General features: G+C 33.1%; 2 protein-coding genes and 2 long non-coding RNA genes across 4 annotated transcripts; 3 read left to right on the plus strand and 1 right to left on the minus strand.

The window, feature by feature from the left end:
- Positions 1 to 567: 567 nt before the first annotated feature.
- On the plus strand, positions 568 to 1,179 carry LOC142629141 (uncharacterized). The gene has a single exon (XM_075803123.1). The coding sequence runs from the start codon at positions 568 to 570 to the stop codon at positions 1,177 to 1,179; it is 612 nt and encodes a 203-aa protein (XP_075659238.1).
- A 765-nt stretch (positions 1,180 to 1,944) lies between these two features.
- On the plus strand, positions 1,945 to 4,407 carry LOC142627880 (uncharacterized). Its single transcript, XR_012842953.1, has 3 exons — positions 1,945 to 2,077; positions 2,406 to 2,549; positions 4,308 to 4,407. It is a non-coding gene; the product is annotated as an uncharacterized LOC142627880 (long non-coding RNA).
- Positions 4,408 to 8,523: 4,116 nt separating this feature from the next.
- Positions 8,524 to 12,778, plus strand: LOC142629994 (uncharacterized). Its single transcript, XM_075804051.1, has 3 exons — positions 8,524 to 8,589; positions 9,054 to 9,871; positions 12,069 to 12,778. Exons 1-3 carry the CDS (start codon positions 8,571 to 8,573, stop codon positions 12,678 to 12,680), a joined length of 1,449 nt encoding a protein of 482 aa, XP_075660166.1. The 5' UTR covers positions 8,524 to 8,570; the 3' UTR covers positions 12,681 to 12,778.
- A 1,210-nt stretch (positions 12,779 to 13,988) lies between these two features.
- LOC142629760 (uncharacterized) lies at positions 13,989 to 15,470 on the minus strand. The gene is made up of 2 exons (XR_012843111.1): positions 15,362 to 15,470; positions 13,989 to 14,777 (listed from the first exon to the last, which is right to left on the minus strand). It is a non-coding gene; the product is annotated as an uncharacterized LOC142629760 (long non-coding RNA).
- Positions 15,471 to 18,183: the final 2,713 nt, after the last annotated feature.

An 18,183-nucleotide genomic window follows, 5' to 3' on the forward strand; every position in this document is an offset into this window, starting at 1 on the left:
TCAAGTCTTATGAGCAGTAAAATCTTGGAGTACAAACTTCTACTTCGTGCTAGAAAGATAGGGTACAGTATTCGAAAGTGATGGTTTGGATTTTCCATTAAATTAGATTTCCACATACTTTCATTACATTGTATTTAATTGAAATTGAATTTGTTTCATCGATGGGAGCGTTTGTCATTTCTCAAATTGGCAGCCTTTATGGGCATAACATTGGGCATATTATTAATGTTGATTTTCTTCATTTATTATAGTAATCTGATTTTATTTATAAGACATATTAATCTGAATTTAATTACGTAGTACAAGAAGATATTTGGGGGAAAAAAAGCTATATAGAAGACATTCTTGAAACATCTTTAAGCATGGAATATTAATTATTCAAGTTTTAAGCATAATTATCCACTTTTTCTTTTTCTTTTTCTTTTTCTTTGTCCTACTTTTTTTTGTTTTTGTTTTTGTCTTCCACAGCAGGCTTTTTTATTTTTATTTTTTAGTACAAAAACCGATGGACATTGTGATCTCCACAACCATCAGTTTAGTATTATAGAAGTTTGTTTGTCCTCCAATATGGCGCTATTGGAGAGTATTATAAATCGTGACTATAATTTGGAGGAAGAAACAAATCGCACGTTGGTGGAAAATTTACACAATCAAATCATATTTGGTGAGTGGGAAATAGTTGTTGAGAGCTACAGAAATAATTACAACTTGTTTCGCAATGAGAAGCTCAAGAAGTTAGGTGAAACGGCATTGCACTTAGCTGTCTCCCATGGCCCAGAAAATATTGTTGAAGACCTTGTACAAATAATTTCTCAACAAGCCTCAATCCAAGTCAAAGAGGTTCTAAGAATATCAAATAATCAAGGGAATAACCCTTTGCATCTGGCAGCAGCAACGGGGAGTCTGAGAAAGTGTATCTGCATTGCTGAAGCACATCGATCATTGGGGAATGAACGTAACCAGATGGGTGAGAGCCCTTTATTCTTGGCCGCTCTTCATGGTAAAACAGACATATTCCTTTGTCTCTATCACATCTGTAGTGAACACCTAGATGATTCCTACTATAGGAGAAATGGTGGAGAGACTATTCTACACTGTGCCATCAAGAGGAAGTGTTGGGGTAAGCATTTTTGCCGAAAGTTTTCACTTCATCACCCTATTATCTTACTTATGAACTAATGTTTAATTTTTTTTATAAAAAGTTATGTTATTATAGAATGTTAGTTCGACTGGTAAAGTCTTTAATGGTTTAATTTTTACTTACACTAAAAATCGATTGGTGTGAAAAAAAATAGAAAGAATGAAAGAAAAAAATATTTCATTTTAAGAAAAGTTATGTTATAATAGGAAAAAGATATGTTATCATAATGTTAAATAGGTGCGTATAAAGAAAGAAAGGAAAAAAAATTGAGGATTCAACGAGATAATTAGTGAAAGGAAGTTGTATATATATATATACAGTTATTATAAGTTTTATGGCAATTTTTTTACAATTGGCATGACGACTTGTTTTCATTCCCTGCATATATTGCAATCCCGCTCTCCATAATTTGATAGTCCATCGTCTTAATTGTCAAAAATTAAGAAAAATCCTTTGTCGCGCTCTTAATAATTCACTTTATGCTTTACATCTGCGGTATGATGCATGGTTTAATTAATTTATTTATTTTTCAATTTTAAACTTTTGTTATTTTGTACAACAACAAAAGTTAATCTCAAATTTATGTAGTTAGCTATGGTACACCTATAGTGGGACCGATTATTTTTACTTAACTACAAAACAATTGGGAGACGTTATATTTAACTTAATGAAGGCCCCTGTCTACTTGTAACAATATTGTAGAAAATTTTATTGCATTTACTAGTGAAATTGACTGCTAATAGAGAACTGCTAAAGCATAGTTTAATTTTTATACGTGGATTACAGATTTGGCATATCGGATACTTCTCCAGCACGAAACCCTTGTTACTTCTGTGGACGAGCATGGAATCTTGCCTCTCAATCTCATAGCAGATAAGCCTGCCGCCTTCAGAAGTGGTTGCCACCTTGGGTGGTGGAACGAGATCATGTATCATTGTTAGTATTTTTAAATTGTCAAGTTACACAAATCACAAGCATTCGAATTTCGATTGATTTGAAATCCAAGTTGTACATACATTACATGCTATTTTTGTGCTTCTTAAAAAAATTATACGTCAACTTTTTTCCCAGCTTATTAAGTAGACAAATATTATTAATTTGCATATATATATATATATGCACATATATATATATATAAATTATATTAATATTTGTTTCTCATTAACAACTGACCACCTCAACATAAGTGAAAGTATATCTACTTATCTAGACCTATATCTATCACCAACATTACATCTAATTATCCTCTATTGTTGCTTGGAAGGTATACCTGTTGATGATGTGCTCAAGTCAATCGTTCCAGAGCAAATGATTAAAAGATGCAAGGGCAAACAAAGTCCCCGTTTTCCGGAGAACTACGAAACATGCGTCAACTTCTATCGATTGTTAGAAAAAATGGCTCGAGATGGTAGGTGAAGTGAATCCTTACTTTAAAATTAACTTATCCAAAAGGCATCACTAAGGATAGAACACAATATCGAGGCAATTAATTAAAGATCATTTTTAGACCGCCACATACTCTTGGTGCGATGGTCACTTTACAAGTATAAGTGTTTGTGAAGTGTGGAAGGCAAGTACCGAGGTTCAAGTCTCCAAAAAAAAGATTCACACACATATACACTTAAATTAGATTAGAGTAGAATTTTTATCTTGGATAAAAAAAAGGATCATTTTTAGACCCCACACCATGGAAACAATTTTTTTTAGGACCACTATACCATTTGGTAGATTCACGTTGCTTCTCCATTTGTTATGCCACGTGAACTTTTTCGGATGGTGAAAATTACATATGAAACAAAGGCACTCTTCGATCATATGGGGAAGTAAAATGAAAATTTTAAACATACCTTTTGCAATTTAATTTTACACACAAACTTGAATATTACTGCTGGGGAAAATTCTATATAAATGTGAATAAATTTCAGCCAGTAGAGTGGAAGCATAATCACACAAGAACACAAGGATTTACGTAGAAAAACTTTTCTCTTTAAAATAAAAAATTATGGGACAAACATTAAATAATTTCACTATCTTAAATAGAGATTACAACACTTAGAAATACAATTTAAGTAAAAAAAAAAAACTTTCTTTTTCATTTTACTTACTGCTCTCATCCACACAGTATATCTCTCATAATTTTCTCTTGCTCTCTGTGTTTTTTTCTCTTCTCTCTTGCTTGCTCTCCACTCTCCACAGTCTAAGGGTCCGTTTGGATAGAACTTATTGCTGAAAACTGAAAACTGAAAACTGAAAACATTGTAGCAAAATAATTTTAAAATGTGTGAATAGTACCACGAGACCTATTTTTAATGAAAAAGTTGTTAAAAAGTAAAATTTGTGGGTCTGTAAACAGTGCACGAATGCACTGTTTACAAAAGATTGGGTCAACAACTGCGGCTGGAGAAAAAAAAAAAAAAAAACTGAAAACGCAGACGCAGCTTCAGTGGAATCCAAACGCCACCTAACTCTCACTCTAATTGGGACTTCTCACTAACGCACTGGCCGAATGGCCTCCTTTTATTTCTTCATCAGCTTTTCTTTCAACGTGTCTCACATACTTAACATCACATCTTAATAAATGTAAGCCAACTTCCCTTCACTTTCGTATATAAAAGATGACTTCAATTCTTCTCTTTCGGCAAGATTTAACTTTGTTGACTTATCAGTTTGACCTAATTGCCGTATATTTTTAACTAGATATGTTATTTTATTTTAAATATATAATAATAAATAATAGTGAGTTTTAAATTTTATATTTTATTCAATTAATAAATGATGTGGCAGTTTCTCATTAAAATAAAATAAAATTTTAGTTAAAAAAGTAATAGAAATAAGCCAAACTCTTGGTAACTTGTCCAGCAAGCTCATTTAATGAGCTAAGCCAAAGTGTGAGCTGGACTTATGTAAACAGAAAGATTAACACCTCTACAGTACACAACATACACAAAATCAAATGAAAATAGTGCATAACTTTGTAACTCAATTGATATTTTTTTATGTTTTCAATGGAGATATTTAGAATTCAAATTCTCTCACTCTAACTATTGATGTATAAAAAAAAGATTAAAGGAAACAAGTATCATTATTACCATTATTATTTTCCTTTTTCTTCCTTTATTTGCTCTATGCACTTATGTTCATCATTTAAGCTACTTTACTTTTCTAGTGTTTACCAAAGGAAAAGCGCTTAACAAAGGCAGTAAAGCAGATGTAGAGGATGGATCGAGTGCTACCCCTGACAAATCAAAAGATCCAAAACATCAAGGCGAGGAATGCAATATTTTAATACGAGTGTGTTGAAACAGCTAAAGAATTCTACATTGGTTAGGTTTGAGATTTATTATAGGTTTATGTCCTCGATGGCAGTGACCTTATATGATGCAAGACCAAAGAAGTAATACCGAATTGTAGACCTTTTTGTATAAAGGAAAATGTTAACAAATGTTCTAAGAGCATTGATTTAGCAATTATTTTTAAAAATATTTTTATGAAAAAATGATAAAGCAATTAATTGTGTTGGCCTATTTTTTATATTTCCTATAAAAATAGTGTTAAAATATATTAATATAGTTCAGTAATAATTGCTTTGAGGGTACTTGTTAACATGACCCTTGTTTAAATTAGAAGAATACATATTTTAATGGTGGTTAATAATAGTGTACCGTTTATATATATTCTGTTATGAATTAATTTATTCTTTATAGACAATAATATGAAATATTAACGTTGTTCTCACTTTGGCTAAAAACAAATATTCTAATTTGAAGATGTCCATGTAAAGTTAAGAGAGAAAAATAAATCATGTAAATAAAACATATGTTGGTGAGCGTGGGATTCGCTGCTTAAACTCTATACAGCCACCGGCCACTTTTTCTCCTCTACCATTTCATTGATTCATTCTTTGGAAGCTAGCGAGGCACGTGACTCGATAATGCAGGTCTTGTACTAACCATGTTTTGTTTTTGATTAATTGTTTGTAATTTTTAGGATTGTCTAGAATATAACATAATTTATTTCCTCCTTTTACAAATCTTTAGGAGCATTTTGGTCAAAATTAAGTCCTTATATGTTGTAGAGTATTAATTAGAATCTATTTAAGAATATTTTCTGTTGATTTTTTCTTATTTTTTAAATTAATGGTTAACACAAATATGGGGTTTCTAGGATCTCTTAGCTGCTCTACAATTTCTTTATTATAAAGTAGTTGTAGCCCATGGTATTATGAGTATTGACTAATAAAAATTTCACAGTATAGAAAAATTTTCCCCCTTTGTAATTTCTAAATTTTTCTTTTTGAATTCAAGGAGCCCTGTCGTTGATTCAAGAGTTTATTCTTGAAAAAAATGTATTTTGTTTGAGCAACTATGTTAGTTAGTATCATACCTTTGTCATTTCACTTATTTGGAGGCTATGGAACGAGACAGTGGCAGTTTCAACGATGGAGATCACAAAGAAGAAGTCCTTAGAAAGGACATTCCTTCGTTATCAATGTGACACCTAGCAAGTACTACTAAGCATGCAACAAGCATTCACAGATATCCTCATATCCTTGCTAGCAAGGTGCTGTTGGTCTAAGGAATATTTGTGCCAATAGAAATTCTTGAAACAATGTGGATAACTTTTCTGAAATATAGCTTGATCAAAAGCAATGATGTAAAACAGATAGCACAAAATTTCCTACTATAGATATTTTGAGATTTTTTTTTTCTAACCTTGATTTCTCTAATTACTCCTTAAAACTCCACTATAAAAGGAAGCCACTATTTACTCCTCAATCATCAACTCAACTATTCCAAATTCTATTTTTATTTTTTGATACAAGATAAAATTTCTAATCTAACCTCATTTAAGAGTATATGTGTATGAAGCTTCCTCTTAGAGACTTGAATCCCGGCTCTTGCCCCTCATACCCCCCAAGCACTTATACTTGTGGAGTGACCACCGCACCAAGATAGAATTCTATCTTCATTACTACTTCATAAATTAGTCTCTTAGTTCATAAACCCCTTCATAAATATTCCCATACACTTGTCCATAAGCATTCTCCTCCATTCTCTCTAAAAATTCCAGCACGATAAAGGGCCTTAAAAGCCATGGCCAAAATTAGGGGTAACTGTTGGGGTATTTCTGGAGTATAATAAATGCGTACTCCCACCTCTCACATAATTGTGAGTTCTACTAATTAAATTTATAGTGAGACTCACAATTCATGTAAGAGGGGGGAGTACGCATTTATGGTACTGCTGGAGTATTCAATAATTTTTCTGAAATTAGTTAAACATTATCACCCCTCTTTCAAATTTATACATATTTACCCATCCATCTGCACAAAGCCCCATCATTTATTATATATTCATCATTATGAGTATGACATGGTACAAAGAGATCTAGTTTGAATCAGCCCTCTTTCTCCACTCTAAAGCTCTATTTGTTTCCCCACTAATGTTTTTAAGAAAATGAGTTATTTTTCAAAAAAATGTTTTTATAAAACTATTTCATTTTCTTACGTTTGGTAGTAATCTCAAATGAGTTAAAAAAAAAAGCAATATTTTAACTTTCCTTATTTAGCTTACTGTAAGATAGAGTTGTTTTAAAAAAAAAAAAAAGGAAAACAATTTCTAAAAATAAGTCATACTTTTTATGTTGACAAAAAATAGTTTTCTTTTGACTCATTTTTTCTAATGCTACCAAATACTGGAAAATATTGAAAACTATCTTTACACAATATTTTCCATTGAAACAAACGGAGTGTAAGTATTCCTCTTTTACTTATAATCATTTAGACGAAATCATTAGTATTTTTTTATTACTTTTCCATTGAAGTTTTATAATCTTTTTTTTTTCCTATGGAGTTCTCTCCTAATTTTGACTTGATAATAGAGGAGGAAACACTAGATTTTTCCAATGTGAACACATTCCTTAGCTTGTTTAATAACTAATCGTTGGATGCTTATCTTGTTTCATTGTTGCACTATTATTCAAGCACTTATTGTAGTGGGCCATCATTTGTTTTGACATCATTGCAGGAGCTACTTTTGAGACCTCATTATAATTCTTGTTGGGTGTAATCTGGGCTAGAGCTAAAATGGGTCTATCACAATTCACCGATAGCATTGGGGTTATAATCTAAGCCCAACATCCAGTTTTGGGTTTGGCTTCCCAAAAATTATCATTTGTAACAAAATGAATCCTTAAGAGCATTAGCATCAAGTGTGCTAAGTGCCAAATATTTGGCATTTGACACACCAAACACCAAAAAAATGCCTCCTAAGATGTTTCAAATGCCAAATAATGTTGGCATTTGCTAGAATACAATCCTATTAATGGAATTGTATGGACAATAATGCTATGTAATTATTTATTAAACTTGTATCTCTCTGTCTCTCTCCACCTTTCCCCCCCCCAGTTTGTTGCTTCTCAGTCTTCTCTCTCACTATCTTCCTCTCTCACTCTCTTCCTTATCCACCACTGATCTACCACCCTCCGCCGCTAATTTGCTACATCATGCCGCTGATTTCACCAACTTCCTCAGCCAAAAGCTACCAATTTGACCCTCCTTCTCAGCCACACTGCCGATCACCCTCTTCCTCAGCCACATTGCCATCTCACCTGCTTCCTTTTTTTGTGGGTTTTCTTTCGTGGTTGTGGGTTGATTTTGATGGGTTGTGGTAGCTGATTTTGGGGGGTTGTGGGCCGATTTTAGTGGTTGTGGTTACAGTGGCGGGTGGTGGTTGGATTGATTTTGGGTTTTGGTTACAAAAGTTGGTGGTAATTGGTTAATTTTGGGTTGTGGTGGGTTTGTGGTAGTGTTGGGCTGTGGGTGGTGGTGGGATTCCAATCTAGTGGGTGGGTTATGGGTGGTGGTGGGGTTCCAATCTAGTGGGTGGGTTGTGGGTAGTGGTGGTGGTGTTGGTTGTGAGTTTTGAATATATTTATTTATTTGTTTATTTTATTTGTATGAGATTTTTTAGGTTATTTTAATGTGTTGTACATATTATTTTAATGTGTTGTATGAAAAAATAGAACATCTGATGTAGGTAAATTTTGAAAATTCTTGATGTGTGAAAATATATAAAATAAATTCTTGATGTGTGAAAATATAATTTTTTTAGCATAGCTGATGCTGATGCTCTAATAGAGGTTTTCTATCCTTCCTTTGGGTTTTAGAATTCTTTTAATAGATCTAAGAATTTATTCTTGAAGCAGACGTATCATGTTTCATTTTGACAACCATTGCATCATTCCTTATATACCTAATGCTAAAAGTTAGGCATGTCACATGTCGCAACCTTAATTATTTGCGCATTATAATGAACTGATTTTGTTTTGTAAAGGATCCGAAGCTAAAAGTGAAGGTCAAAAGCTTCATTTAATTCAGAGATATTCTCGCGCATGCTATTACATTGCCATATTTGTATATACAGCAATAATGGTCATCGTTGGAGTTGGTACATTACTCTCTTTTTGTTGTTATTATTATTATTATTATTTATTTATTTTGATAATGTACTCTTTCTTTCTTTCTTGAGTATTTCCACATTTGTAACTTGGGAAATGTTATTTATACACAACTTGTGCTCCATTTTTCTGTACACCATTTGTTCGCATTGTTGATTTTGAGTTAATGTTTTATTTTGATAACAGTGTTTGTTACACACACAACCGTATATACAAGCAAAATTTGCATTTGAAATCATGATTTCAGTGCAAATTTAATGGACTTACAATTCGAATATGATATATATGATACAGAGAAGATGTGTGCATGAAGTGTACGAGTTAATATATTCATGTAGTTACATGTTACATGCATATTAATATATTTGCCTCTTCATAATATATATTCCCTTGTATGATTATTAGGATCAGATGAATATTATTATAATTATTATAATTATTTCTTGATTAATAGGATCAGATGAATTAAAGAAGATAAAAGAGAAGCACGTTTTATCTCTTAGAGTCCTAAAACGTACAATCCAAGCTTTACCCATACATTATTACTTAGAAAATGGGCAGAACCCGGAGCGGATACCATTCCTTAAGGAACCTACTGTGGACGAAGTTATTGACATGGACAGCGGTTCATCCATTGAAGAGGATATTGAGACGAATGAGCTTAAGAAAAAAAAGGAGACATCCATATTGGCTGCGGCTAGAAATGGTATCACGGAAATGGTCGACGAAAAACTCAACAAGTTTCCAATGGCTATCCATGATGATACGGACGAAGGCAAAAACATAGCACTTTGGGTAGTGGAGAACAGACAACCCCAGATACATCAGCTATTGCTTAAGAGAGAGTTACTGACAGAGACAATGCTGCAAAAATTGGATAAAGAAGGGAACAACGCATTGCATCTTGCAGCGAAGCTATGGATAAGTTCATCCTCTAAAGAGGATGAGCATAAGAAAAAAGAGGCATCCATATTGGCTGCGGCTAGAAATGGTATCACGGAAATGGTCGAGGAAATACTCAACAAGTTTCCAATGGCTATCCATGATGATACGGACGAAGGAAAAAATATAGCACTCTTGGCAGTGGAGAACAGACAACCCAAGATCTATCAGCTATTGCTTAAGAGAGAGTTACTGACAGAGACAATGCTTCAAAAATTGGATAAAGATGGGAACAACGCATTGCATCTTGCAGCGAAGCTAGGGAAAAATAAGCCCTGGCTAATACCTGGGGCCGCGTTGCAAGTGCAATGGGAAATCAAGTGGTACGAGGTATGAACTCAAAACCATCGTGAACTGCTTGATTTTTATTAAACAGCTTGCCTAGGCGTTTGACTACTGCATGCCCTGAACCTTACATGAAATATACATGTTACAAGTAGTTGAATCATGTTAATTTCTTTATTTTTTCAACAGATTAAGTGGAGGAATCACTTCGTCTAATTTAATAAAAAAATGGAGCTCTTCTTAACATATATGCAATACTCCATATCTAGGTGAGGGAGGTAGTGTTCAATATGTGCTAGGCCAATTTATAATTAATGCGTACAAATTAATTAAAGAACATTGTCAATCATATTCCCTCAATGGGCTAGGGCTACGGCTCTACTTAATTTTTTTTAGGTAAAAATGCAAAACTAACTCTCTAACTTTCAATCTTTTTCATTTTAGTCTTTTAGGTTTTAGTTTTGTCATTTCAGTCCTTTAATTTTCAATTACTATCAATTTAGTATTCCGGTAAACCTCAGTTATGTCATGCTGTTAATTGAGCCAAAGCGACGTCGTTTTGACTTTTTTTTTAAAAATAAATTTCGGAATTTAAAGAAAATTAAAAAAATGATATTAAAAAAAAAGAAAAAAGAAGAAGAAAACATTTAGGGGATTAGGAGATTCTAGGACCTTGTATGAGCAGCTATGTGGACCAAGAAAGCATAGAGAGTCACAGATACTACCTAGCTCGCAAAAGCTGGAAATGATCAAGGACCGAGGCTATTCTATACCCACTTCAGAGATCGAGCTCTCTCTCCAAGACTTCAGAGCCATTCATGGCCAACACCCTACATTGAGCGCCTCCGCCACTCATCGCACAGACCCTCTCAAAAGAGTAATGCTTTTTTGGGTTTGTCTTGGTGTTTCCAATGAATCAAGTTGTTTTGATTCTTTGTTTCTTGTGTCTTGGACTAGCAAATAGTTATAGCAGTAAGTTTTTTCTGGGTTTGTATTGGTTTTTCGATTTAATGAAGTCTTCAACTAGAAAATAGTAATAGTACTGTGCTAGAAATATGATTTAGTTAGTTCAGTTTCTGGTGTTTTTTGTTTTTGGGTGCTAAATGTTTAGCTTTTGCCCCCTTTTTTTCCCCTTACCTGAAATCAAAGAAAACCGATTCAGTCTCGTTCATCTTGGTCTCTCTCTCATACTCGGTCTATCTCGGAAAATCGATTCAGTCTCTCTCTCAATCCGACTTAGCCTCTCTCTCAAACGGACTCGGTCTCTCTCTCTCTCTCTCTCAAACTGCCAACCCCAAATTCTCTCTCTCAAACCGATTCTTCCTTTCCTCAAATTCTCTACGTTAGGGATTTGGGTCTCTCAATGTTTCTTTGTTTTGATTTACGTTAGGGATTTGGGTCTCAAAGTTTTTTGATTTCAGGGTCGTTTCCCTTTAAAAAAAAAAAAATTTACAGATTTTTTTTTTCTTTTAATTCTAAAATTAAAAAAAAAAGAAGGAAAAACGTTGTTGTTTCAGTGACTTTAACGGTCGCGTCTAACTAAGTACTAACGGAGTATCAAATTGACAGCAATTGAAAGTTAGAGAACTGAAATGACAAAAAATGAAAGTTAAAAGACTAAAATGAAAAAAGACTGAAAGTTAAAGGGTCAGTTTTGCATTTTCACATATTTGACAGTTGAATTCTAAACGTTTTTATTGAAAGTATCAAAAGATGTAAGTTAATTAACAAACTCTTGATAAAATTGCAAATAAATGAACTTGGTGTTAAAGATAATAACTTGTATTTTGAAATGACAATAGTAACAGCGGTCTCTAGTTTAGGTCCTAAAGCAGCTTTATTTAAAGTTTGTTATGCCTTAATGGAATAATAATCGAATAATAGATTGGGCATACCCTCGCAATACGGTAAGCGTATATTAATAAAATTCAATAGGAAAAGTTTTCCTTCAAATATGTTGTAGCCCCAATTTGAAGGAAATCATAGACTTAGGTAATTACCAAATCACATAAATTTTTTAGATGATTTTCTCTACGTTCTTCAATTCCTCTTTTTTTTTTCATTAAAATTTCTTTAAAATAATTGTTCAACACTTGGTTTAATTCCATTGATTGACAATGCAATTGAAGTTTTTCTACCAGGACGTTACATTTTTCATCATTGCAAGTATACTTTGTTATGAAATTGTTTAGAAAAAATCTAAAACTGTATCTTTTTTAATTTTTATTTTTAATAAATGCAGTATGTGAAAAGAACCGTGCCACAATACCTACTTTACCAACCCAACATCGACAAGAAGATTCCGGCACAGTTATTCACTGAACACCACGAGAAACTCGTCCAAGAGGGAGGTGAATGGCTTAGCAAAACCTCTGAATCCTGCTCAGTTGTGGCTGCACTCATTGCCACTGTTGCCTTTGCAACATCAACCGCTATCCCAGGTGGTATCAAGGAGAGTAGCGGCTCACCAAACCTTGAAACGTATCCTGCATTTGACGTCTTTGCTGTGACCTCACTTGTCGCCCTGTGCTTCTCTGTCACAGCCTTGTTCTTGTTTCTTGCTATCCTCACTTCCAGATACCACGAAAAAGATTTCCGTAGCGACTTACCAAGGAAACTTCTGCTTGGATTAACTTCACTCTTCGTGTCCATTGCATCGATGTTAGTCTCTTTTTGTGCAGGACATTTTTGTGTGCTTAAAGATAAATTAAAAAACAAGGCGCTTCCAGTGTATGCAGTGACATGCTTGCCTATAACGTTTTATGCCATTGCACAGTTTCTACTCTACTTTGATCTTGTAAGGACTTATTTCAGGAAGGTGCCTCGGTCGAGCCACAAGGTGGTTTCTCTCTAAGGTTTTGTTTTTCTACATTTTATAGCTGTGTTTCATTGTTTTACTTGGGTGGGGTATTGAGAAATCAACTGTTTCTCTAAGGTGTTCTGTCATCTGTGTTTAGCAACTATATCTGTTTGTTTGTGTCTGTATGCCCAAGTGTATCGGGCCTGGATTTTAAACTTCATGAAATGTTAAGACTTATGAATTTAAGTAATGAATAACTGAGTTCTCTCTCTCTCTCTCTCTCTCTCTCTCTCTCTCTCAAGAAGTATACCTTGTGACATGATGCCCTTATACAAAAAAATAAGGCCTGTTTTCACTTTATTGCAAGTGGAATAGTCTTTCAATTATCACGTGTTAATGGATGATCTGTAAATTTCTATAAATACATGCTTATTTTTAACCGAACCAAGTGATGAAACCTTCCTGCAATACCTCTGCAAAATGTAATTACATAAATGAAATGTTGTCCCCAGATTTCCATAGGATGAATTTATAAGAATTATAAAAGCGTTACATTAGGAGGAGATACAAAAAGTTTTAGCTGACTACCGCTCAAGCTTGGCACGATAATCACTCACAAGTATTAAGTGTTTGTAGGATGTGGGGGCAAGGATCAGGGTTTAAGTCACTAAGAGGAAACTTTACACACATATATTTAAATTAAGTTAAAGTAGAATTTCTATCTTTTTTTTATATATATATAAGAGTTTTAGTTCCCAAGACACCGAATACTCCTAAAATTCTAAATGAAAGATTTTTTTTTTCAAAAGTTTTGTAACCATGTAGCATAACTCTCTCTGTCACGCCCCGAATTCAAAAGGGTCCAAAGCATGATAAAAACATCTCAAAAGTACCTGCAGATTTTGTTCCTTTTGGCAATTCAATCCAAATAAAATCATATCAAGTACTAACATCAAGAATTATTATAATAATTCTATTAAATATACTCTCAAAATAAGTCAGAGCTCTATGCAATAAATACAATGACTATTGGTCACAAAAGAATGAAGGTCTGAATAAATAATTACATATCATCAACTTGTCCCATTAGTGAAAATAAAAGCATAACCGTTATATACAAAAGAATTGGGTCAAGCCTACTCTAATTATACATCATCAATTATCTCCATCACAAAAGACAGCCTCCATCAGCAGTTAGTCTAACTACTGCTAGCCACAAAAAAGCTGTCTCAAAATAATAGTTATCTACTCTAAAAGAGTTTGTAAAATAATGGAATGAGACAAAGCCCAGTAAGTAGCATAATTTATGGGGTGGGGAAATGCAAGTTTCACGATAATGAATATTTTACAGACATGCTAAAATTTGGAAATTTCCATTTGAATTTTGCAAAATAAATTTCCTTAACATCATGACAAGAATGATAGACATATTGTAGCATCAAGCTTCCTAAAGTAACTATGAAATTACATATTATTCATTGTGAGCTATAAATATCCAATATCATTTCCAATCCAGAAACCTCACCCAAGGCCACATGACAAGGTCATCACACAGACGTGATTGTCACACAGATGGGTCGTCACACAGACGAGGTCATCACACAGACGAGGTAATCATCAATATCATGGCAAAATGACAAAACCACATCAAAAGCTCACAAGTTAAAGTATTGGAAATACACAGTTCACTTCTAAGTAGTTTCATAAAATATTTCAATAACCAAATAGCCACAATATTCTCAAAGTCCTCTAAATTATTTCTTGTCATAAATATTTTGCGAGAATTTCCCAAATAATACATGCTAAGATAAAGCAGATTTAGAATTTGCAAATAATGCAATAAATTCATAAAATCCACTCCCAAGAATTTTATAAATGATGCTTATCTTTTCTATGCTAACAAATCATACATTTCCCTATATGCAGTACCAAATATAATGCATTTTTCACAAATAATCATATACATTAAAGTTACAACACAAAGCTTTCTAGGTAAATATAGTTTCCATAATAATTTTCCAAAATGTGTTTAACCCAAAAACAATGCTTTATTCAACATGGTTATTTCCAAAAAAATCCTATTATAAAGTTACTTACCTTGCAACCCGCAAAAAGCTTAGTTCCACAATACCAAAGTAGATTAGCTAGAATCTAAACAATACCAAACAAACCTATCACGATAAGCATAAGGCTTGACACTTTATCTAGCTATGAATTATAAATTGCTAGATAAGAAATTAATTAGGCAAGCCTAAGTACTTAACCTCACAAAATAATGTATTTCACTTCCAAAGTTTATCAACAATTTCATTTACAAAGCTTAGACTCCAATTTATAATCATGTCATTCAAAGCCTCTTCTTTACTATAAGAGATCCTAGCACTTTATAAATTTTTTCCACCATATATGTATACCATTTTCAAGAGACCCATGAAATAACATATATAACAATATCTATCATTATAAACCCCTAATGTAAATCCTCCACTAGCTCCAAAAAAACAATAAAAATTAAATTCATCAATTGTTTTACATTAGAAAGTCAAAACCCCCAAATCTTTACTATGGGTAAATCTCAAATGGCTATCATTGTACAAAATCCACAACCATTCACCCAAATAGGTCCACCAAAGCAGAACCCATAAAAATTATCACAAGAATATCACTTTCAAAACTTAGATTACAAAAACCTCTAGCAAAATATGAAAACCCACAAAATGTATAAAAGCTCTTACCTTACATAAGATGAGATGTAGGAGCTTAAGAGGTTTTTATGGAGCTTTTTTAGTAAAACTCGCCAGAAGATAATTGTGGAGGCGGTGGAGTGATGCACTGGTGGGAGAGTCAAGGAGTGTGAGAGATGATTGTTGGGTGTTTGAGACAAAATGAAAAAGAAAAAGAGAACAAAGTGAGAAGAGAGGAGAGAGCTAGCCGGTCAAAGGGGAGATATTTTGAGAGAAAATGAGTGGTGGGGAATTAAGGGATAGGTGGGTGGGGTTCACGTGGGTAAAAAATCTGACCACCTTTATTATTATTAATTTTTTAATAAAAAGTGGGTTGGGCATTATACTCTCTCTCTCTCTCTTAAATCTTAAAAACCCTAAAATTTCATACAAAATGATGTAGTTGATTTTTTAATTTAAAAAACACAAATACATGCACAACTCCGATAAATTACCACTCCCAAGACCATAGATAAATTTTAGCTAACAATATTGTGTATATTATATAATAAATTAAATTTTTGTCTTAAATACTTAGTCGTATACTCGTATTAAATGGGCATCTTCTCTTGATATGCTTTTTCGTTTTTTTTTTAATTCTCTTTTTGCCATGTGAGATATAATAATAATTTAAAAAAATAATATATATATATATATATATATATATATATATATATATATAAATATTTGAGATGTTATTTCAACTGATAACATTATAAGTGATTTTATTATAGCATAATTCTAAAGCTTAAATCTATATTCCATCAAATTTATATCAAACAATTTATAATAATAACTAGTCTTTGAATTCGTCAATTTTAAACCTTTAAATTCAAATGCAATATAAGTGAATTTAAAAGTTCAACTATTTTCAAAATCACGAATATTGTTTCCAGAAACTACATACTAATATATACTAAATGACAATTAGTGTGACTAATGTCAAATATTCAACATGTCACTCTTTGTAATAGAATTAACTTCAAAGGCTATAAAAGAATTTATGAAACATTTGTTACATTAGTAAGTTACACATAAACCCAGTAAGTCTTAAATCTATACAACTCATGAGAGAATGATGCATTGGTTGAGTTACAGCTTGTTAAAGAAAGAATTGTGAAACATGAAATGTAGACGAAGAACCATATATACATACCTGAAAAATGATTACTTATATATATGTTAAGTGCAAGGCAGACCTCCTCTTGCTAATCAATGTCAGGTGACAACCAGAGTTCCCCCAAACACTTCAGTGGGCTAGAATTACCCTTTAATTGAGGGTTTCTTTAGAGTTCCATAGAAGTGGTCAAGGGAACTCTAGGGGACAACTGACCTTTCCTTTCTATTATTTTGGTTTATTTTTTGTTCTTGGCAAAGCGATGTAAACCAAACCTACTATTTATAGAAAAAGTTCTCTATCTTCATCATGATTCAGTAAAGGATGCCTTTGGGTACGAGAGGACCATTAGAGATAAAAAATATCCACATACATGGACAGAAAATTGAACCTGGACAGAATAATGGGTCACATGAAGGGGTAGAGAATAAAAATTTCAGTTGAGTGGCCAGAACTTTTCGGCTTACCCAAACATGTTCTTTCTTTTCATCTCTATGGTCTGTCATTTTTTCCACATATATATGTTATACGGAGTACAAAATAGTACATGCTTGAAGCACGTATATTAGTCCAATACATTAGTATTACAGTACATACATTCGAGTCCCGTAGCTAGAGTACTTGAACTGTCATGAAATATATGTGTGGTCCTGTACACACCTTATCGTTTTAGTACACCACTTGACAAAACTTTCTAGTAATAGCTAGCACTGATTCACATTAGAAAGCCTTTTTGTGATCACAATGGGGGCGTACGTATATATATACCAGAATCCAGCCATTAATAGTCGCTTTATATCAATGGAAAATGATGGAAAGGAATGGCTCTAATGATGATAGATTGTGAAAAGGTGCAATAGCCACATGGCCACTCTTCCTGATATTATTCTCTCAACCTTCAATTTAGCCCACTTTTTCGTCTATATTCACTTCCTACAGCTTTATTATCCCCTTAGATTTCTCAACTCTCAAGGCAATGTGTAGAGCAACGAATTGCAAAGATGCATGGGAAACTACTAGCTTGCTATAAATAGTAGACTAAATTGGTACTCATAACCCTGTGTATAGAGCCAGCAATACAAATATATGGAGGTGCCAAAACATGCATCCAGTGTCCCCTGGAGTTCCCTTGACCACTTCACTTGGGATTCAATCTCTTAGAAGTAAAGGGTCATTGATCCTCGCTACTGAAATGTTTGGGGGAACTCCTGGTGGCACTTCATGCTCAGCCAACAAAAACAAAATGGGCCTTTCTAATTATAGTAAGTAGGCTTGGGATTTTAGCCAAAAAGAGAGAGGAAAAAAAGAATGAGGTTAATTAGCAGGGACAGCAATAATTAACATGCTTCCCCTGTTGATATTATTCCTTCAAATTTAGTTGAAAGTATAATTAGGTGTTTCAGTTTGACTTTATGTTGCAATGCTCCTCATTTTTATTCTGTATCTTTGCTCCTTGGACTATGTCTGCCTGATTTGTTTTGATTATCTTCTCTGTTTCCTTCTTTTTGTGCTTTCTTTGCACATTTTAGTCTTTTTCAACTTTTTGGAGAGAATTTTACATATTTTTTGATACAACATATAATGGAATAACATTTGTTACACACACTATTACACATATTTTTTAAACTGAAATCTTGAGTTAAAAACATGATTTCAATTTTAAAATTGTGTCTTTAATTCATGATTTTAGTTCAGAAATTTAGTATAATATTTTTTT

Source organism: Castanea sativa, chromosome 3 (genome assembly GCF_040712315.1).
Source record: "Castanea sativa cultivar Marrone di Chiusa Pesio chromosome 3, ASM4071231v1".
In the NCBI taxonomy this organism is placed as follows: Eukaryota; Viridiplantae; Streptophyta; class Magnoliopsida; order Fagales; family Fagaceae; genus Castanea; species Castanea sativa.